We start from the raw sequence: 23,588 nt of genomic DNA on the forward strand, positions 1-23,588 counted from the left end.
AAGGGATGAAAGGACAGCATGGATCTGCCGGGATAGATTGGAGGGCCTATTTAAGGGGAGAGTTGTTGGTTTGAGAGAGAGCAGAGGGAACAGTGAAAGAGCTTGGTGGAAGGAAAACGGAAGCTGAGGATTTTGCTGAATGCTGGATGTGGAGCTTTGTCAGAAAAAGCACACGGTGGCAAGAATGAAGTGGCCGAAGTTCAACTGATCGACATAAAACACTCTGCCTTGATAGTCGTCGAGTATATGTCCAAGATACAGATGGAAAAAGCCTTGAAAGTCTTGGTGTTGGGTGCTGGGATGGATGAGTACCATGTTCCATTTAGCAGGAAAGCTCCAATAAAAGGTGTCGTTGATGGAGTCTCACGCAGAACGGATGCAAGGAGATTGAAAGAGTGTAAAGGGGTGACAGACAGAATGAAGAGGTCTGACAAAGTAGTTAATGAAAAGTATGAAACTAAATCTGTTGTGCTTCACTTTGATCTGGAGTACTTGCCTGATAGAGTGCTCTGGGACCACTTGTTGTACCCAGTAAGGAAATGTGTTCTCAAACCTTTGCAGTGTGAGATTGTTGGAAGTTCAGTCAGACCTTTGGTTAGATCTAAGAACAGACTTACACATGAAGAAGTTGATAAGACATGTTATGATGTGAGACAAGAAGCTAAGGAGGACAAATCAATCAGGAAGTATGCTGAGTTTTGCTTTTGTAAGCATCAGGTGAAATTTTTGGCCTTTTTGACAGTGGTAACTAACTGCACTGCTGGAGTAGAAAGAAAATCTGAAAAAACTGACATAATTGTAGATGCAGCAAGGAGATTTCTGGATGCTGTGGAAGTTTCTGGAGAAGGTGTGCAGCAGAGATTTTAGTTTCTCTCAAACACCTGAAAAATAGAGAATTTATAGAAGAGTGGGAAATGGGTGCACGTGATCATGCCTACGTCTGAGTTATCCTGAGTTAAGCCAGTTAAGTTTGATTTGCTTGTATTCATTTCTTTTTTGAGACACTGGACAGAATAAATCTACTTACTCAACAAGTCTCTGAGTTGTGTCTTTGGAGCCGTTTCTAAAGAAACTAATGTAACCAAACCCCTTCATGGTGAAGGAACATGTCACCCAGGGCAGCAGTGTATCCCTCTGACGTGTTTTTAATAGTTTTTGTACGACAACAGATCTACAGCAAAGAGGAATAAGATATATCAGGCTTTGGATACTCACACAATACATGTGAGTAGGTCAGTTAATTGTTGATGTGGCTGCATGAGATTAATTAATGATAAAAATGTAGAAAATCACCAGCCATGTCCTTTAAGTCTGAAGAACCTCACAGTTCTATCTTTATCTTGCAATCTTGAACATATACAGCACCCTCAAGTCTTCAGAATGTGTCACTGCATCATCCCTTTTATGGGATCTATCTGAATTCAGTCATTCATTAATGCTAATTTATTTTTATTTGAGTTTTTGAGTTTTATTTCTTGGACAAGAAAGTGTCCAAAAAAGTGTAACAGCGATGAAAATTTGAAAACTGCCTGTATAATTAGACATGTTTCTTACTTTACTTTTCATGCTACAATATATTTATTATTCATAGATTACATAACCCCAGAGATCATTTAGAAACAGTTGATTATCCCAATTTATTTATTTATTTTTCATATCTCTGTATTCATGTGTGTGTATATATATATAGATATATATACATATATGTATATAGTAGGGCTGCAAGCAATGTTGCTTTCATTGCTGATGGATCTGCTGATAATTTTCCCATCCCCAACTGGAAGGCATTTTGGTACAAAAGGTGATTAAGGCAATTGATTGATTATTGAAATGATGGCCAATTTAATTATTCTTCTTTTTACTCCATGGACTAATTAATTAACTGCCTAATCGTTTAAGCTCTAATATATATAGTAGTCATTTCTATTTCCTTCTGTATTGTTTTGTTTTATCCTTTTTCCTCCTCTTCTGATAATTAGATTTTTTTTATTTATATAATTGTCCATTGATATATGTATGTGTATGTGTGTGTGGAAAAATAAAAAAAAAGAAAATAAATAGTTGATTATTTAGAAAAACTTGCAAACAAACATGAACTAACTTTTATATTTATTTCAGCATCAGATATTGACAAGTTATAATATATATCAACATTAAAACCTTCACAGATGTTCCCTTCTCACGTGTCTGAGAACTTGTTGATAAAAAGTATTGCAACTTCAATTAAAATGCCAATTGTACTGTATGTCGACAGATCAATAAAAAGTACATATTCAATGCTAAATAATAAAAAAAAAATACAGGAATTAATGTATGAGCAGTAGGATTGCCATCAGCAGTGAGTCTGACCGTGCGGTTCATGTCACAGTAAGTTGCGTTTCACTTTGAGATACGTCACATGTGATCTGTTGAAATATACAAACGCAGAACACTGGAGAGTTTGGTGTTGTGGTTTTACAGTCAGAAGTGAAGAACCGGATCGCCCCCATGTGGTAAAGCTACATCACTGCAGATAAATGTACATGCCGGCAGTTTTATATTAAAGACAAAGGAGAGAAAAAAAAAAAAAACTACAAATGCAATGAGTGAAGTAAATGTCCACAACTATTGTCTTAATGTGAAATAGGTGTTCCTAAATTCACTTTAGCTGCTTCAGATTTGATATCACCTCTAATATCAATCTTATTTTCTGTGTAATATTAGTTAATATTTGCCATCTGAGGTCTAAATCATGAGCAGGGAAAACAAATTGCATAGAATTACAAGAATGTTAATTAACATCAAATAGAATAATTGCTCCTGATTGAATTCTACATTTTTTCCCCAATTTTAATTATGCAGCTAAAATGATCTAATTTCCACATTTGCAATCATTCAAGTATATTTTATTGTATTGTAAGGCTTTTCTTTTATCCTCTTTCCTGCTTTTGAAGAATATTTTTGAATTTCTTTTCAATTTTTTTAACTTTAAATATAAGAAATATTGGCATTGTACTGCTGTGCAAGACAGCAACACAATGAAATGATGGTGGCACTCCCTGATATTAAAACGATAAAAAAAAAAAGTCAAAAGAGCAGTACTCAAAGTACTTTAACTTGTCTTATGGGAGTTTACAGTTCCTCCAACCCAACCCCCTTGTCCTCAAACAAGCTGCAATGTTTTATTGACCAACATTGATTTCTCTTTCCTCTCCAACTACAGGGAGGTCAAGGGTCAAAGCGACTCTAAAGCTTATGGAGGGACTGGCAGTATTTCTGTGATTTTGTTTCACTATTTTCAAGCTATGAAGAAATATGTGAGGATGATTGAAGAGCAGATTACTTATTATTCTCTATTTGTTAATCATGGAAATGTGAAAAGACGTGAAAGATTATTTTTTCTATTTTTTACCCACAACATGAACACCGTAGCCTAAATATTTCACGTGAGGCTTTCTGCTTTTCCCTTTATTTTATTTCTGTTGTATGTTTAATGGATTTTAAACATGTGGTTTTGATGATTTCTCCTTGATTTCCTTTGTTTCTCGGAGTAAAATTATAAAATATAGATATAACTACTTGTGTGATTGACGATGATAATATCAGTGCATGACCAGGAGTGAGGCAGTGTCATTCATGTACATTTTCATCATTAAAAACAAAACAAAACAAAACAGTGCTTTAGCTTCTGTTAACAGGAAAACATTCTTGTTTCAAGCGTGTGTTATGCATAACATGACATGAGCAACTAATATACTACATGAAAACAGTTATAATACTAAACTGGTGGGAATCTGAAGGCTTTTTTTCATGAAGTTGCTACTGAATATTACACTGAATCACTGATTCTAACACCCAAAAATCTCTATAAGGTCTGAAACAGTAACCGTGTGACACTGAGGTTAAATCAGTCCAAACAGTTTTTTTGTGTTTCTGAATACAGTATCTTGATTTTAACTGGTCAGATTTCGGCCTTCCCAAAACACCGCAGCCATAACTATCCAAAAAACAAGCGCAACTTTCCCCGACGCAGAGCCCTCTGCGGTCCAATCAGGTTTCCACTTTCCCAAAGGTTCCGTCGGGCGGCCGGTAGTGTTTGGGGAAGGCCTTGAGTTGCAGCGAGTTAAACGCGTACTTTCGGCATCCGACGTTCTTCACGGTGTTTTCTCGTCTGCAGCCCTCGCTGAGGAGAAAGGACAGAGAAGAGGAGCAAGAGGAGGACACAGAATGAGAGCAAAAAAAAAAAAAAAAGTAGAAATGATGATGTGAATGATGTTGAAAAGATGTTTTTAATGTCCAATAGCAAAAATATACTCATCTGTTGTTTAAGGTTTTTGATCAACACTAATGACCAGATGAAGCAAACAATAAGGAAAAATGATCAAATCCTTTCTTTGGTTAATCAGCTTCTTACAGTCACCCTAAAGGATCTCATGATCTTTAAAAAAATATAAAATAATTTAAATAAACTAGTCCAGCTGAGTAATTTGTTGGTAACATTTCTGGAGTTTCTTTTTCTAAACGTGTTCTATAATGGTTTAAAAGCTGTGGATGTAATAATTAGTGTAATAAAAGGTTGGATTATATGAGAATATAAACTGTGAGATGATGAATTTGTCAACCAAAAGATGTTCTACTTCACAGTTTCTATGGTGTTATTCATCTCTTTAATATCTCTGGTTGTATTAGACCATGATGGGCAATGTTTTATGGATTATTTGGATTTACTGGATTTTTGCATGATTTGTCAGGTATTTAATTCACTAGATGAGGAACATGCAGAGATTCCTGTAAGGTTATTTTTTCTTTAATCAGTTTCCCAGTTTAATTTGCCACAAAATTTACTATGTCATTATATAAGTTTGATTTTGTGCCCATCGCTCACCCCTCTTTTCTAATACATGGTCTATGATGAGCGATTAATGACTGTTCTTGCATCTACATCATATAAACATCTGTTTAGGTTGTTTGACTTCATATTGCATTTGGAGCTGCAGCAGTCAGTCGATTAATCAATTAGTCGTTTGACAGAAAATTAATCAGCAACCATTTTGATAACTGATTCATTGTTTTTTGAAAAAATGTCCAAATTCTCTGATTACAGCTTCTCAGCTGTGAATATTATCTGGTTTCTTTAGTCTTCGGGATGATAGAAGACATTTGAGGACGTCAGTGTGAGCTTTGAGAAACAGTGATCGACATTTTTCACCATTTTTGGACAACTAATCCATTGCTCGAGAAAATAATTGACAGATTTGAATGAATTACATTCATCAGGCAGATGCGACTCACAGTTTTCTTACACACATACATTTGAAGCATAATTGGGTTCATGTGTCTTGCTCCAAGACACTTTGACATGTTGATGAGCAACCATATGATCAATAACAGCTGCCCGTCCTGTTACTAGTGTTACAAAACATACCTGATATATCAAAGTTCAGTTAACAATGCAATAAATGGTTGAAAATTGCCCTACATACACATTAATAATCATATTTTGTTTATTTAGAGAGAACCAGCAAATACTGTAAAAGGAGTGTTACTGGTGTTGTTGCAGTTCCCACTAATAACCAGCAGAGATCAGTAAAGACTTCATACAGGTTCAACTGAATGAGGAACAACATTAGGAAAACTGTGCTGCTCATGCAAACATGCAAAACTGTTCACACACACTGACAAATCAGACGCATGGACGGACAGATGGAAAGACACATGGAGTGACAAACAGACATATAAATGGACAGATCCCTAACTTCTGCTGCCAGCTTTATTTGAAGCACAGTTCAGTCCATATATATTTGAAGCACGTGTTGTTGAAGTATAACCAGCGAGAACCAGACAGAGCGAATGCAGTTAAAGCTCAAGTTAAGGAAAACTGTCTTTGAAAAGCAGCCAATTTGTCACCAACACAATGCAGATTTGCAGAGATGCAAGGAAAGCATGACAACAAACAACTTTAAAGACCACAAAATATCAGCGTCTGGATCCTGCAGCCGGAAGCAGAAAACATTTATTACAGCAGGAGTGCGGCTTTCAGGACACACTGACTGGAGGTTTTCTTGGGTTTGTGGTACATTTAGTGCAACATTTAGCACACACTGGACACAGCGAGGCTAAAAAGCTTTGGGACATTATCTGCTGCTGAGTCTTAGAGGAAAAGCACTGGTTGCCAAATGTGGAAAAGAAAACACATAAATAGACAATTCAGCTTCATAGATCACTGTGTCACCCTAACCCTAACCCTGACCTGGGATCTGTCTGAGAAGTTTCACTTTTAACAACTAGAAAACACAAGCCAATGTAAGATGAGCTCTTTAAAATTTCAGAATCAAATTATCTTTTTTCTGGAGCCATTTTCTGTGCAAAGACTGATAGATTTCCCAATTTAAGCATGAACTAAAAGTTTAAGAAATGTCAGCAATTAAGGGAAACTTCTCTGCAGAACCTGCAGCCAAACCACAACTGTTAATGCAATAACTTTCTTTTAACATAATAACACTTTGCAGCAAGTAATGAACATCTAATTAATGTGATCAATATGTTAAATGTTACAAATAACCTGTTTAAATGATACTTAAAGGTTTTAACAGGAGGGTTCCTACAAATTGCAAATCGTTATTATGCCAAAAGTTTATTACGAGAAGTCATTAAATTAACAGTTAATAGTTGTGATAAAAACATACAAATATGCATATTAAAGATCACACAGACATATTCAGCTGTGATATAAAGTGACAGTTGTGGCACAAGCATAATAATCCCATTGGATAGATTATTTATATATGTATATATATACTCTGCTTTGGAATAACTTAGGACAATATATAGCAAACCTCAGCATTTACGCATACAAGCATTTAAATACAATCTATGTACAGCAATACAAATATATTCTCTGATACAGGTTGATTCTTAAGAATAAAAAAACAAAGAAAAGAAAATAAGATTGAAAGAAAAATTGGCAAAAATATGGTTAATGATGTAATGATTTTTAATAAGTATTTTAGGAAGCACTTTAGTGTAATTACACCTGTTAGTATGGGGAATTAATGGTAATTATATCAGAAATTGAAAATGTTACCTCACTGGGACTTTTTTAAATCCAGTTATTCATATTTGACATAATTCCCTTTTGCTCATATCCCTGCTGCTAAGTGATTATGTATTTATGTATATTAAATATATTATTCTTTACTACTTTTAGATAAACTCTAAATTCAACATATAGTGTAACTTCTGTCTGACAGAGGTAGTTCTAAACAGGAGCATCAACAGCAACAAAATACACAATATTCCTAAAAGAAATAGTAAAAAACATAACAAGTAGTGAATAATAACTAACATTTTGGGAAATATACTTATTTTCTTTCTTGCTGCGAGCTAGACGAGAAAATTGATATCACTCACGTGGCTGTTTGTTAAATATGTTGCTGAAGCTAGCTGGTTAGCTTAGCGTAGCTTAGCACAAAGACTGGAAATGGGGGGGAACAGCTAGCAAACGTTAACAAAACCACATTCCAGCAACGCTAAAGCTCACAAATAAACAATATATCTAGTTTGTTTAATCCATATAAAAACCTTTATGTAAAAATGACAATTTGCTGTTTGGAGGGTTATGTGCATTCTTGGCTAAGCTAACCAGCTGCAGGCTCAAGCAACATATTCCTCAGATCTTCTCATCTAACTCTTGGCAAGAATTTCCCTCCAAACGTCAAACTATTCCTTTAAATAGAAAGCACAACACAGTCAGACGCATCTCCACATTATACATTATACTTCAGAAACTCTTGTTGTGTACTACAGCGCGCCTCCTCTCAGCTTTGAGTGCACTAAGCTACAATAAATACACAACAAATGTAAACAAAAATCAACAAATATGTGTTTCTACTTATCAATAAATCCTGCAAGAATCCAAAGAGAATCAATGTGTCTGAGTATTTATTAAACTGATCAGAGAATAAGGAGTTCCCTTCTAGTTTAGGCTTCAACAGAGTGCATTAAGTATGTGGGACCACATGGATCTTGAGTGTTTAGGGGTCATCAGAGTATGATAATCCCAAAGGAAGCTATTTCGGTCTGATCCATTTCCTTACTGGGTCGATCTTAATGAGAAGGAGCCTCAGAGCTCCTGGGAGGTGACTGATGTTTCCATTCAGCTACACAGGCTGAGCTATTGATTTTTACAATGCAGATTTCCAATGTGTTAAGCAACCTGAGGACTCTTGGTTTCTTAACACATCTTCCACTTCAAGTTAGTATTTTGTCACCAGATCATAGAAGAAAAACCTGCACTCTATACTCATATTACCAAAAAAAATACAGGGAACAGTATTTTAGTATTATGAGAACTTTGATTTTGTGCTTGGGCTGATATCAGGGTTTAAACAGTATTGATGCTAATAGTAGCGGGAGAAATGACTGAGCGCGGTTGTATTGCTAACTTTCAAAATTATTCTGCGATACACAAACACAAGCACACATGAAGTAACTGTGGGTTTACACCATCACAACATGACACCACTCTTTCAAGGAAACTAAATGGGAAGTACGTGATTTGTAAGCAAAAGCTTCTTAAAATCTCTTTCCTTCAATAAGATGAAGTTGGGGCGACATAACGTCAAATTGCTTTGTGATAAAGTCACTTGAAAATTCTTCAAACAAGAGAAACTTGACACATATTTAGTGTTTTTTTTACTCTTGTGTCTAGGATGTGGAAGTGGACTGATTTATAGACATCACATTGATCCTGGCTTAATCTCTTTACAAAGACAGATCCTCCACAACTGGATTCACCTGACAAAAACCTGACTGAAGCATTTGGCACAAGCATGGATACATTCCTCATTCATTCATCCAACAGCTGAAAATTCAGTTCCTTCACTCTCTAAAGCTAATATAAACTGCAATGGCTGCTAACTGTACCAGTTTGTCTCTGAGTATCTAGTTACAACTATAACTTCAACGTCTGAGTGTCGACAGGTACAGATAAATGCTCTATAGGGTGCAGAACCTATGGTACCACACTGCATAATCAAACACATTTCCCCTGAATATCCTACATCATACATTCCAAAATTAGCCAATTCCTGTAGAAACTGCATCTTAAATTAAAAAAAAAAGACTCAACTTTGTCAATTGGCGAGACAGAGCTAATCTTCACTGCATTGGCATGAAAGCTAAAGAGCAGATACAGGTTGAACTACTGTTACTGTTCAGAGATCGACTTATCAGGTCTGGCACACCGGGACCAATTAATGTGTTCACCCGCCTTCGAGGCAGGTGAAAGCAAACGCTCGGTGGGTGAAAAGTATAAAAAAGCACTGACTACATCATGTCACTGCCTTAATAAATGAACTGAAACCATAAATAACACCTCAGCCGGACTAGAACAGCCCAAGGGTATCTGAAAAATGTGTTTTCAGTCACATTGTAAAAATGGCTCCATATGGGACCTTCAAACTTGACAAGGACACCCTGATGATAATAAGCAAATTCAGTCGTCTCCTCTTCTAACACAAGAGTCACAAGGAAAATGTTTACATTATGTTGCAGGTGTCGCATTAAAACCTCCTTTTAACTATGAACAGCCTTAGTTAACAGATAACTGTTTGGGCTGCAACTTACAAGAAAATGTAAGTTGTTTCTGTTATCTTCAGGAAATCAGACGTGCATGTTGTCTTTAGGACAAATACGTCAGGGTGCTGGCACTTTTTGTCTGCAGCAGCAGAGGAAAGAAAAGACTTTAAATGTGTTTATATTTTCAGTAAATTTGACCTGGTATAATCATTTTAGTTGGGTTGATATGTTTATTTGAGTTCAGTTCATTTGTCTCTGAGTGTGCAAACATACACATACAAATATGTTTTCAAATACTTTAGTCCTAAAACGTATCCACTGTTGTGAGATATAGGCAAATACTGTAGTTTGATTAATTATTTTTATTATTCTGTCATTTTGAAAACTAATACTGTCTGTTAAAATGACCAAATAAAGTCTACTGTTTGGATCATTTTACTCATAATGGATATATTAGGCTTCATGTAAACAGAGTCAGTGAGAATCTGCTGGAAAGTGCACAAGTTGAAGAAGACGCTAACAATCTCCTCCTACCGTCTAGAAAAGCAGGAAGATCTAAAGAAACATAATGAGCAAATACTGCCTGAAAAAATATATATAAACTAAAGAATGTCTGCTTAATTTTGGCAATAAATAAAAGCTTTTTATTCCTTCACTTTAGCTTGTAAGGTAAGTGCAAAAGCACGTGGAAGACAATGATAAATCGAACAAGCTAAATGTATTGCACAAATGAAACAAGCCGACCGTTTGTGCAAAGCTTAAATTATAAATTAATCCCCTTTATAATAACTACTATCAACAATAACTCTTTCCATAAAGCATAATTTATACATCATCTGCTCATTTTTATACATATTCACAACTCAGGTGTAATCTCTGGCCTTAGGTCCGCAAACATACAAACTATATACTATATTCTGCTGTCAGAATAAGGCAGAGAACTCACTGATAATCACACTGAGCAACATCTGTCCAGTAGAGGGCATTATCCACTAAAAATGTGTGACATGCCAAAATCCACTTTTGGATTGCACTGTCTGATACCATTCATCTAATTCATCAGCTGACTGTAAACCACATGTGCAGAGAGAGAGATCCTGTCTATGCTGCCTGTTGTAACCGTTGAGACTCTTTTCAACATCTCGAATAGATATGAAGATTTTGATCTGTGTTCAGTCAACAGACGCATGCTGATAGCAGATGTGGGATACAACTGTTGGCAACTGTTATGACTCAGAGTGAGTCCACACTAGGCTGTCTGTGTTTTTATCTTTTTCTCTCTACTTCTGTCTAAACTAAACATGGGTTTTTCACATAATAGTAGGGATGCTCTGATCTGATGCACTGGATCGATATCGGTGCTGATACTGATCTCATTAAGTGGATCAGTTATGGACATGACAGAAGAGCAGATTTAGCCATTTTCTTATCGTACTGGCATTTACAGTATGGATGGGGTGGATTCATGTTTTTTTTTTTTTTACAAATTCGTAAGCTGTGTATTCAGATTTAGCAGGCTTAGCATGGATGTCATATAAAGGCAGAACTGAAGCCTCAAAAAGTAATTCATCATATCTGTATTGGCACGTTTGCAGGCTTGCCAACCAGTTTCTCCAAGCTGGAAATAGGAAGAAGAAAGTGGAAAGTGTCCCTAAACAAAACAAAATGAACCAGAAAAAGGGCATCAACAGGGCATCAGTTGTGTAAAGCCCTTAGAAAGGGTTGGACAGTGTGTGCATGCTCTAGAGTAGCATTTCAAACACACTCACAGGACAGTGGCACAGTTTCAGAAACCCCCTCGGGAGTCCGTGTGGAGTATTCCCACCCCTCCCCATAAGACGAGCTCTATGTTTTGCATTCAGTCAGTCACTCCCAACGAGCTGCTTGTGGCTGTTCAGCTGCAGCGGAGCTTGGCCAGGAAATAGGCCACACTGAGGAAGATCCACACCACCAGGAGGTTTGGGCTGAGGGCCAGCAGGGGCAGCGAGTACAGGAGGCTGGGGTCCATCCGGAAGTCACGCACCGGCAGCAAGCCGCTCAGGTTCTTCTGGATTACTCCCTCCCTCGTCCCAATGCTGCCGAGTTGTGGAGGGTGGGAGGAAGAGAAAGAAGAGCAGGAGAGGGAAGAGCGATGAAGCAAGAAAAAAAAGGTTGGAGGAAGGGAAAGGTGGATAAGTCGGTGGAGGAGAGATTAGAAAAAGCACAGAGGTGGAAGGGATAATGGAGAGTTTGGGGGAGGAGTGAAGGGAAGTAAAAGAACACAGGATAGAGAAATAAAAGGCAGGTGGAGAGGAGGGAAAGAACAAATAAAGTAAAGGAGAAGGGCAGTGAGAAGGAAAGAATAAAAGAAGAAGGGAAGGAGAGGAAGGGAGGGAGATTCCAGGGGAAGGAGCAGCGTGTCGCAACAATGTCGAAATAAAGAGATGGCATGAACCCATGCACGCACAGAGGTGACACAGCAAATTAACAGGTAACATCAGCGACAAACCACATCGACAATGAAAAAGGCACAACCATGATGATAGATATGGGTTTCCATGGTGTAACAGAAAAATAGAAACAATGTTCCAATGAAAGAAAAATCATATTGAAGTCACAACAAATGGAAATGAATAACAAAAGTCCCGCAAAAATGAACCAATCATACGAACAGAAATCGTGACAAAGTCAAACACACAGGAAACAGAGGAAGAGGAAAAAGAGAAAGAGAAGAGAGGAAAAAAGAGAAAATTAAGAAAGACGTCTTTTCAGAAAAGGAAAGAAGATAAGAAAATACAGCAATGGCTCTCCATGTTTATATATTCTAAGACATGGGGTGAAGAAGACGGAGGGAGGAAAAAATGGCGGGAAAAAAAAGTCTTGGTTTCAAATGAAAACCAACACTAGAATGCACAAAAAAACCACCCTTTAAAGTTAAATAATGAATTGAATTTTTTACGTAATTTGCATCATGTTATTCCCCATCAGATATATCAAATATGTGCACAGAAAAGTTTACATTTTGCAAGCTAACAGGAAAGCTAGCTCGCTGTTAGCAGAGCTTGTCTGTTGTGATAAGAAAATGCTAACAAAATTAAAGTTTCTTAGAATATTTAACACACAGTGAGACTTCAAAATGTATTTTAAGGGTGTATTCTTTCATTTATTTTCAACAACTCAGTATGGATGGACTCAATATGAAGGAGAGGTTAGGGTAGTGAAGGGGACATTTGGAGAGGGGCGGTATCTCCAAGCATCTTCTTAGCATGCGTCACAGCTCAAACTCATTCCAAAGGGACATAAACCAAACCCTAAAAATGATCAAAAGCTATTTTCATGCTCGTCGGCTGATGAGAAAGAGGGGAAGAAAGTGGAGAGATGTAAGGAGAGGAAAAAAGGGGGAGGAAAAGGTGAAGAAACACTGTATCATGCGAGTATCTGTGGGAGGTGCAACTTTATTGAGCACAGGTACAGCGAGACAGGTGTGATTACATCTTTTACATGGGCTTAACAACAAACTATTTACAACATAAAGTCACATAAAACTCCACTTTCAACACATAACTTTTTTTTGACACAAAAAGATACAAACACTGGAGTGTAGACTCATATTCTGCAGCAGCATTGGCTCATTTCTGAGACCTGAAAGGACTTTTGTCCTCTAGAACAAAATCGCATTTGCAGGGAGCGGTAACAGTGTCGATCAATATCAATCATGATGTGTTTGGGAATATAAATTCCCCACACAACTTCAGCAATCTGTCACTGTGTCTCCTGTCTTTTATTACGTCGGTTGCTTCTGTAATTGTGTCTACAAAATGTATTTCAAGAACATTTTGGACATCACTTTTTGAGGAAATGTGCAGTTTTCAGATGCTGACATTCAGTTTGTTATTTTTCCTTAGTTGCAACATCAAGGACGTGTATTTAAATCTTCTGCATATTTGAAAACTTGGGACAAATTAAACCGAAGCTACCTGCATAAGCAAGAAAATACACTAGGTTTTTTTTTAAGAATTTGGATGAATCAACCCTTTAAATCTTTAAAGTGTTTACAAGCACTGTGAAATTGCTTTAAAACCAAAACTCTGACCTGCCTGCATTGTAGAGGCAAACTAAATCTCTCTATCTCCTCTCAACATGCTGACATTATTTGGAAGAGAATGAAGGAGAGGAAAACGAGAAGGAGCGATCAAAAGGAAAAGTAACGGTGGTGGTGTTCCGGTATTACAAATAAAGGAAAAATACTCTGTCAGCTGGTTAGCAACTCTGAAACAGCGTAGGCTAACTTTGGACAGACAGAAAGAAAAAGACAATGAAGACACAAGGACATACAGACAGAATAGACTCAGACAGACAAACAAGCACCCAAAACACATGAGTGAAGGGGGATCCTCTCACTTGAATATCAGTTAGGTACTTTCCCTCTCGAGATTTTTGTCACATTTGTGATGAAAAATGTTTTCAAATTGGGTGAAAGTCAGTAATAGATACACCAAAAATCAGGAGCAGAAAAAAGACAATGTGACAAGAGTCTGGTGAAGTAAGTAACCAACTGAATTTCAAAATATTCAAGTATCCCACTTGAGATGAACCAGCAACTCCAGATCAGGTTCCAATGTGTTTCACAGAGGAAGCAGGCAAACGTACCAGTTTCAAATCACACTTGGGCAAAAGGGAACAATCCTACATGTATTTGAATTTCATTTTCCATATCCTGATCTTAGTTTCTATATACTATATTCTAATAATATGAATCAAAGTTGGTGTAGGTTTTTTTGCCCAGGTATGATTTTTAGTGGTGTGTTTTTCATTCGTGTACTCGTGCACTGTGAGGGCGTCCTACCTGCGCATACAGTCGAGGGCCTGCGTGAAGACCTGTGGAGCCATGCCGTGTTCGTGCTGCAGGATCAGACATTGCTCCAGGGTCACCGACATGGCCGTGCGGTCTTTGGCGCTTTTGCAGCTGGTGAAACGAACCCCGTTCAGCCGGCGACAGATCTGAAATCGGGAGGGAAGAAACGTTAACTTGTGTCAAAATGATTCAGAATTTCCGCTGGAAACCAGAGAGATTATGTCAGATGTCAGATGAAATTCTGCTAACTGTTTGATGTCCAATAAAACAGAAACTTCACCTCGGCAGCCTGCCAGAGGATGTCCACGTTCTTGTTTTTCCTGGCGTGGACGTTCTGCCCGAGAAACCTCAGCAGCTCAGGAAGACAAGTCTGAGAACGAGACCTCGGGAGGCCTGAGGGGTTGGGAGGAGGAGGAAATGTAGGTGAGGCATAAAAAAAAAAAAAGGGAGAAGTGCATCGATGGTGAGAGAGAAGAGCACAGAGAGAAGGAAAAACAAAGAAGAAACTGATGAAGAGAAGTAGAAGTAATTAAAGTAGTAATACAGGAACAGTTATATTTATTGGCGCCAGTTTATTGCTGTATACACAACACAAAACTGTGTTTGCTCTTTTAGATCTTAAAAGACATCTAACTGATGTTTTAAGTTCAAAAACTGCCAAAAAAAGTAGTTTTGCAACTGTAGAAACTGTAAAACATATTTCATTGCCCTGTTGTTATTGCTGAACTCTAATATACTTTTGTACTTACAGTCCTCAGGCAAGACTTCTTTGAACTGTTCGAAATATGAATTTAGCCTCGCCAGACTTTCCAAGTTAATGATCTCCTGGAGGGATGTGTCTCCAAACCTGAAAAACACACGAGTTTCTTTTACATAAAACGGTAAACCAGCCCAAATTCACCCGTCACGCACAAAATCTTCAAAGTATATTTTGTTTATGTCTCTGTACCGGTGTTTTCAGATATACACTGACTGACCCGAGGCTGTTCAAACTTCTCTGTGATTGTATCTCACACATCATAAAACTCGTCCTCTCTCCTCCTACTCACTCACTTCTCAGCCAGCGTTTGTTGTTCGTTGATGCCGACGTTGAAGTGCACCGGCTGAACCCTCAGCAGCATGCCGCTCTGGATCTCCCGCGGCAACGCATCAAACATGGTTCCCGGCAGGGGGATGCGGACGTTGAAGCCGTCCCGGTTCCCTGTGATGATCGGCAACATGTCGGGGGCAGAGCTGCCGGTGGCCTGGGTGACCTTAAAGATGAGTGGACGTTCACAGACTTTTAAAAGCTTTTAATAATTCTCAACCTGTGATATCTGAGCAAGTTCTGCTGCTGGACATCCTGTACTTACAACAGCTTCAGTTTTTAACGTCCATTTTATGTTGGTGTTCGCATCTCTTCATCATTTCATACATAATAATATATATTGTCACTTTGAGACATTACTGACTGATTGTACAAATACTTTTTATAATATTAAATAAAAAAGGGATGTTTTAGATAATAAACAGACAAATTTCTGCTTCTTTGATACTTTGTAAATAAATATTTTATTATGAAAATAGCAAATAAGATTGTAATTATCTTCTTAATAAAGAATATAAATTCAGGTAACAAAAGGACCAAAGTTTATAAATGTCAGAAACAAAAATGACAAGAAACTATGACTCTGTTTTAGTATAAAATAAATAAATGATAAATAATAAATAAATAAGTACTATAACAAGTTTGTGGCTGCAGTGTCTTCATGGGTGTTATTAAAGTTTCCTCCTACCTTAAATGTGACATTACGTAGATCCATGATGCCGACACTCATGTCCTCCAACATGGCCAGCTCCTCTCCTAAAACACACACACACACACACACACACACACACACACACACACACACACACACACACACACACACACACACACACACACACACACACACACACACACACAATCAATACGCACCTAATAGAGAAAAACAAAAGACTCATGCATATGTAAGGCCCTGTGGTGTGTGTGTGTGTGTGTGTGTGTTTGTACCGTAGGTGCTGAGCAGGGACTCAAACTGAGCCAGCAGGCCGATGGTGTAAAGCTGCCGGAGGAATCCGTTGTCACGGAGACAGTTCCTCAGTTTGATAATGAAGCCGCAGATGAGAGCAGTGAGCTGCAACACACATTCAGCATTAACATCAGTTCACAAAAGGAGGGGCTGCTTTTGATCCTCTGAGGCTGGTGAGTGTGTAATTAACCAAATTACTAACCAGCATCCAGAAAAGTCATTTTAATCTTGTATCAAGCACTAAAAAAGTACAATATCAGTTTAATTTAACAGCACTGGTAGAAACTGTAATATACTTTTCAGATGTTAATGCATCTTCTTTTATATATTTACATGATACAAGTCAAACAGAGTATCTGTTTTCAAGATTTTAGATGTTGTAAAGAAAAGACATTTCTTCGATCCAGTGTTGCTGCCTCCCCTTTCAACAGACCCCGTTATATTTCACCGTCCTTTAATATCGCTGATGGACAGTTAAATTATCTCTAAATGTAATAAGACACTTAAACTATCATGAAACCCCTCAACCAGGTTGTCATTTTGTTGTATAATATCAATATACATCAGTAGAGTGAAAGCAAGCAATTACACAAGTGCCATTTAAAAAAAAAATCCATACCATGCAGTGTAATTCAAATCAACATATGGTTTATATTTAGAGACAGTAAAGCTTGGCTGCTGATGAGATTATGTAAATGGATGCATTACATTGGTTTCTGTGCATCCATGTGTGTAAAGGAAATCCTGTGGAGTTCATTGTGTGTGTGTGTACCGGAGAGTTTTATCATTATATGACGTGTTTTATACAACAAGCTGAAAATGTAAATTATAAGCTGTCAGATTCTTGATGTAGTGACGTTGCTGAATACAGATCAGCAACGTCTTTTTGGTCAAGTAGTTGTTATGAACAGTTTGGATACCGTATATCAGTTTAGACAAACACTTGAGTGACATTAGGATGATTTGCCTTGTTTCCTTTGTGAACAGGAGGGTTTGTCACTCAGTTATTAACAGCTGAAGTTACCTGCTGTCATTCACTTTGACAGAAGCAGCAATTGCATCAGGAAGAAAGGTATACAGTGGAAATGTTTTGGTAGGTGTATATTTCTAAGGGCTCCAACAACTAATGATTATTTTCATGATTGATTAATCTGTCCATTATTTTCTCGATTAATCGATTTATGGTCAATAAAATGTCAGAAAGCAACCTCAAATATCAAACAAACAGTCCACAACCCAAATATATTCAGTTTACTGTCATAGAAAGATAATAAATGACTCAAAATGATTATCAAAATAATTGGCTATTAATTTTCTGTCAGTCGACTAATCAATTAATGGACTAATCGTTGCAGCTCTAATACTTTTGAATAGGAGAAGAACAGTGAGGTTTTCTCTTCTTCCTTAATGTTCTTCCTCACCATCAACAATCTTCACTGGAATCAGAAACACAAGCAGCAGGTTGTTACTCTCATCCCTTAACACCAAAGTATGCTGTAAATCCAGATTAAGTGACAATTCAATAGACTAATATAATTGACTTTATGCTTTTAACAAGGTTTCTAAAACATGGTTTCAATTAGAGCTGCAAATGCTGATTGACAGAAAATTAATACATGCAAATATTTTGATAATCTAATAATCAATTTTTCAAGCAAAAATGAAATATATTTGCTGGCTCACGGCTCTCAGATGTGAAACATTGTTGCTTCTCTTGGTCTTACATTACCATAAATTTAATATTTTGGATTTTGGAGTGTTTAAATTAATACAATAAGACATCTGAGGATGTCGGTTTGGACTTCAGGATGTTCTGATGAAACTTTTTCTCAATTTTCTGGTGTTTTATTGACCAAATGATTAATCGTGAAAATAATCTGCAGATTTATCAATAATAAAAATAATCATAGTTGCAGCTGTAGTTTAGATAACTGAGATTAATGTATTTGATTAATCTGCTATGTGGTCATAACTCTACGTTGTTGTAAAACCGAGACTACGGAGATCCCGTGTGCAAGATATCTGCAATGCACCTGGTGAGTAAATATAACTGTTATTGTAACTGATAAGAACACTTGCCAAAACTACAACAAAGGGATGCTGTAAAAATATCAAGTTGTAAGAAAAGATAAACCACCTGGACGACCTCTGGGCGCAAATCCTTTATTATAACTTTGGCCCAAAGAACTGAAATGTCTCTCAGGTTTGCGCCAGGCAACACAGGAGAGTAGGAGTGTGTAGGTCTGAGGGTGAAGAAATCCTTTCTCTTTTTCTGTCTCGCTTTCTTCTATTATTTTAACCTGTTTTCTTGCCTTTCCCTCACCTTTACACAAGCATTTAATAATAAATACTGTAGAGCAGTCACCGCTGGACCTTCGCACTCCACATGTCTGTAATATTTAGTGATTCCCTCACTGTGAGTCATGACAAGTGCATTAGTTAAATGCCTAAAATATAACTGTATGTAAATGTGAGAGGGTGAGTATGAGAGCAAGAATGTCTGAGTAAATGTCACTTAAATAATGCAAGTGTGCGTGTGAGCGAGCTGACCGTCTGGCAGAAGACGACGTCGCGGCGGTACTGCAGCGACAGGTCCATGGCTATCGTTGGGGCGCTGTCCTGCATCAGCAGGAAGACCATGGACTTTTTGGCCTTGTCGCTCATCATGGCAACGCACTCAGTGAGTGTGGTGAGGAGAGGGTACAAGGCCTCGCTCCACTCGCCTGGGAAACACACGTACAGACATTTACAGTGCAGATATAAACAAACAATCACATGACAGAGGTTGGACAAAATAACACGAGCACACAATTGAAATTAGTTCCTCTTCTGCATCACTCATCCCCACACAAAACAATCTAACATTAGCTCAGTTAGAGTGAGATTAGGTTCCATTTATGTCACTTTGAAAGTGAATTTAAAAATTTAAATCGTTGAGACAGAAACAGAAAACAGACGGAACAGAGAGGCGACAGGGAAAGCAGAAGCGCTGATAAGAAGATTGTAGTTTACTGAAGATTCAGGACATGGTGCGTCATATTTGCAACTTTTATCTACTTCTTTACAGTCACTTGCAGGAAAAAGGCTTATGAGTTTATCCCATATTTACCAACCGGTCATTTTCCGCAAATACAAGTAGCTACAACTTCTAACAAATCATTTTAAAAATGACAAATGAAAACATTAAGATTCTCTTAGGGGAAATCATATTGTGAGTGATGATTTATTGATTTATTGCAACTGTTAATCTTTGCCTTTTCCCACAGAAAATCAAATAATTCTGTCCTCTAAACCCTCTCATAGGCGCCTGGGTTTGAACCAAGTTTTTTTATATGTGATGGTGATAAGTTCAAAGTAAAATGGCATGTTAAGTTAGTCTTTAATAAAGAGGAATGGCGTAAAAATAAATATATGTAGCATATATGCCAATCAAATAAATAGAAGTGAAGCAGATATAGTTTTAGAAAATACCTGAAACTCACATGCACAAAGTCAAACTTAAAGGCCAAGTTGAAGAAAACTCCATTATTTGAAAAGAAGGCTTAATCTCTCTCTAAATCTCATACTTTCATTAAATATCTACTGTTGAACCAGAGTCCTGGATAGTTGGGGAGAGGAGGGAGAGAGGCATGGATGGGGAGGCAGCTCTTACCTGGGTACGCCTCCTCAGCGCCGGGGCTTCCATCTGGAGGAGGGGATGGAGGTGCAACATGCATGATTAGCGGGCGCTATAAGCCACACAGGGCAGCAGAGACACACATAGAAAAACACTGCAGACCAGGGTAAAAGACCTATTAAAACCTTTCGCCATTAATTATAAAAAAGTTTGTCTCGAATGATCAGTGGTGGCTTTTTTTAGCATCTGACAATATCTTTTAATCTTATCTATTTGTCCTTAAATTGCAGTAACAATGAGATAATGCTTTGATTAAACAAAGCATTTTTTGTCCTTTAATTAAACAGCTTTGCCTACATGAGGCTATTTTTGTCAGCAACTCAGTCAGTCAATCAAATGTTGATGATGACTGATTGCAGGGCACAGCAGAGACAACAAAAATAATAGTTTTGTGCATGTTTCTCACCATAATGCCACAATCCTGAACTTGGAGAACTGCAGCCGCCACATGTATGCATGTGTATCTATGTATGTAAGTTGTTTAATAGACATTTGACCCTGGTCCAGTATAACATACATACTATGCACAAAATCTCAGATACAACCACTGGTAGACGGATTGGCTGCATTAAGCTTTTAAGCAGAAAGAGCAGAACTTGCACTGGCAAAGCTGGAGAGAAAAGCCTGTTTTTAATTTTCTGCTCACAGATACAGTAATGCTGCAACCTTATGCACTCTGGACAGACCATAAAGACACCAACAAAACAAAATCTTAAACTTTTGACATGTTTTTCCACAATAGATAAAGATGAGCTATTTAAAAATACCTGCCTCCTTTTTTAGAAAACTGCAGATGAGGTGAAGGAAAATAAGTTTATGGTGACTTAAAAATCAAAAGGGAGACTTTTTAAGGGACCAATATAACGAGCGCCATTGGTCATTTAACAATGTCGAAGCTGTAATTCGAGTCTCCTGAACTAAATAAAATGACACAATAAAAAGAAAACTGATCATAAAATAGAGACAGGAGGGGAGGGGCTACAGAAGAAGCAGAAGAAGAAAAAATGATAAACCTTGTTCAGGGCTGGGAGGACGTGCAGAGGAGAGGGCGGGCAAAGCGGATGAGGATGATGGTGGAGGTGGTGATGAGGATGGCAGAGGAGGTGATGATGAGGATGATGATGATGATGATGGTGGTGGTGCAGATTCCTGTGATATACTTCCTGGGTTGATCCAGAAAGCTCGTCTTTTTCCTTCACCTTTTCACAGCCATACAAGGCAAATGTACATTTTTTATTCTAGTGGATTTAATGTCATTTTTTATTTAGATCTTAACTTCAGTTCTCATACTATTTTTTTTTTGATGCATGCTGTCAGATTAATTATATTTGATTACTATGATTAACTGTACAAACATTTACATCACAATAAATGCCTGTGAAAACAGAATTTTATATGTTGTGCATTGCAATTTTCCCCTTTTCAGTCAAAAATTGTATTTGCCTTTTCTGTGTTAAGGTGTTTAGCAAAAATAATAAAACACATTAAAACAAATTAAATCTGCAAGGAGGAAACAAAATAATAAAAAAAAAGTAGTTGACTGATGTAAAACAGAGGTTTCACTTCTGAAAAAAAGGTTTTTGCATAAAAAAAAGTCACATTTGTACCCTTGAAAGTAAAAAAGCCAAGGTATTACTTCACTGAATGGCAGTGACAGAAGTATATTCTATGTGTGTGTGAGTCTGTGTTACCTTTCTTACTGCCGCTGGCCTGCAGGTCAGTCTGAGTGCTGTCCTGACTGCTGACACTGGGTCTCCTCTCCTTTTGAAGCAGCTTGTCAACACGCTGGATGATGCACTCCAGAGACTTATCCACATTCACCCACACCTTCTCCTAGAAAGTAGAGAGACAGAGAGAGGCAAACAAACGTTGAATGTGCTAAATTTTCTTTTTTTGTATATGCTGAGTTGTAATAAGTTTTGTATTATGTAGGCAAAGAAACATGCAACACAGCTTAGACATGAAAATTCAATGGACCAAATTAAAACAAAGGTTAAAGAGTGACTACAGAAATTACAGCAGGGAATCACATTTGAAACAGACGAGAGAGAAGATGCTCAAAAGAGGAGATGAATCACATCAGTATGCAAATCAGGGAGCAAGCCGCAAATTTACTTAACAAAGATTTATGTAATCAAAGGAAATGTAGCACTTTGTTACATAACTATAAACTTTTCAGCTGCCAGGGGATCCAGAGGCTGGTTTGGACTAATTCTGTCATATTTACAGCAATGTCAACATACAGTATGGGTAGCTTATAGTGTAAAAAACAGGAAAATATGAAGTAACTTGCATCTTGACATGTTTTTTATTAGAGAGTCTGTGAAATGGCTGACTGGGAATTTAAACCTCAGCATAGACAGTGAGTTACATCTTGATTAGTCATGCCATTCATTAAAGCTGTATTTTTGAGAGACTGATATAATAAAATTTGAGCTGCTGCTCAATAAGAGCCATTCAGTTTGTTTTGGTGATTCCTGACTGTCATGAACTTACCCATTCCTCTTCATGCCAGTCTACATGCAGCGAGGATCGGCTGTTGCTACCGCTCCACTTGGCTAGTAGCGTGTCCTGGTCGTTACGGAGGACTACTTGTTCTGAGTCGGCTGAGGGAGACGCTTTGGAGGCGATGTACTCAGGTCGTGCTGCGTTCAGGGCCTGAATGGCTGAGGCCAGCAGCTTACAGTCACATACTGTCACCAGTTGACGAGTCTGAGAGGGAGAGGGATAGTGTATTATTAGATATCTGATGAGGAATGTCAACCCAAAACAACATGCAAATAAATGAAAATACCTTATCAGCCAGAATGGCAAGCGTCCTCTCTAGTCCGCTGGCGGACCGGTCCTTGGCGGCTCTGGAAAGCCTCTCGGCGTAATAGCTGACCTGAGTCTTCAGTGTATTGATGTGGGCGATGATCTCTTTGGCTCGGACAATGTCCTGGGGTATGTAGACGATGGACTGTGAGCTGGACAGGGCGCTGCTGCAAAAGGCAAAGACATGGTCTTAGCAGCATGCCTGTATGTGACTGTATGCTGATGACACTCTCTTATATCTTCATAACATAAAAAGTTGACTGTTGGCTCATGAAGCCTGTAAGGTCTATTTCAAAATGTTAGATGTTCATCAAGGGGAAGAGTTGTTGCTTGGTGTTTCTCATTCAATTTTTAGGAATGTCTTTCAAATATATTTGAAACATTTAGAGACATAGACATAGCATTTGCATGCACATGCCTGTTCTTAACAACGGTCCTAATCAGTGGTTCAGGAAAATGCTACAGGTATAAACACAAAGACAACATGAAACTGACTTTAATAAACAGATCTGAAGGTAATACTGCTCATTTTAAAAATTCAGATAATTTGGTATGGGAATCAGAGAATCATTATCAATGATTTAACACTAGTTTTAAAGTATTTCCAATTGAAGATTTGTTTTTATTTGACTGAATTTTAAAAAATGAGCAGTAT

The 23,588-nt window shown here is 37.7% G+C and overlaps 1 protein-coding gene across 6 annotated transcripts in view; it reads right to left on the minus strand.

Annotated features, from left to right (window-relative positions):
- Positions 1-2,092: 2,092 nt before the first annotated feature.
- Positions 2,093-23,588, minus strand: part of LOC121891907 (inositol polyphosphate-4-phosphatase type I A-like) — a 50,769-nt gene continuing 29,273 nt past the window's right edge. For 4 of the 6 annotated variants that reach the window (XM_042404550.1, XM_042404547.1, XM_042404549.1 and 1 more), the window contains 13 exons: positions 22,914-23,100; positions 22,616-22,831; positions 21,811-21,952; positions 21,133-21,318; positions 20,096-20,128; positions 18,994-19,166; positions 16,425-16,548; positions 16,168-16,235; positions 15,446-15,645; positions 15,142-15,239; positions 14,673-14,785; positions 14,384-14,538; positions 2,093-4,162 (listed from right to left, as the gene is read on the minus strand). In XM_042404550.1, coding sequence (XP_042260484.1) covers positions 4,030-4,162; positions 14,384-14,538; positions 14,673-14,785; positions 15,142-15,239; positions 15,446-15,645; positions 16,168-16,235; positions 16,425-16,548; positions 18,994-19,166; positions 20,096-20,128; positions 21,133-21,318; positions 21,811-21,952; positions 22,616-22,831; positions 22,914-23,100 — 1,828 coding nt within the window. In that variant the 3' untranslated portion in view covers positions 2,093-4,029. Of the gene's footprint in view, positions 4,163-11,409; positions 11,634-14,383; positions 14,539-14,672; positions 14,786-15,141; positions 15,240-15,445; positions 15,646-16,167; positions 16,236-16,424; positions 16,549-18,993; positions 19,167-20,095; positions 20,129-21,132; positions 21,319-21,810; positions 21,953-22,615; positions 22,832-22,913; positions 23,101-23,588 lie in introns of those variants that run through there. The other 2 variants (XM_042404553.1, XM_042404551.1) reach the window with 2 other exon arrangements.

The sequence above is a fragment of the Thunnus maccoyii genome, chromosome 24, assembly GCF_910596095.1.
Source record: "Thunnus maccoyii chromosome 24, fThuMac1.1, whole genome shotgun sequence".
Classification (NCBI taxonomy): domain Eukaryota; kingdom Metazoa; phylum Chordata; class Actinopteri; order Scombriformes; family Scombridae; genus Thunnus; species Thunnus maccoyii.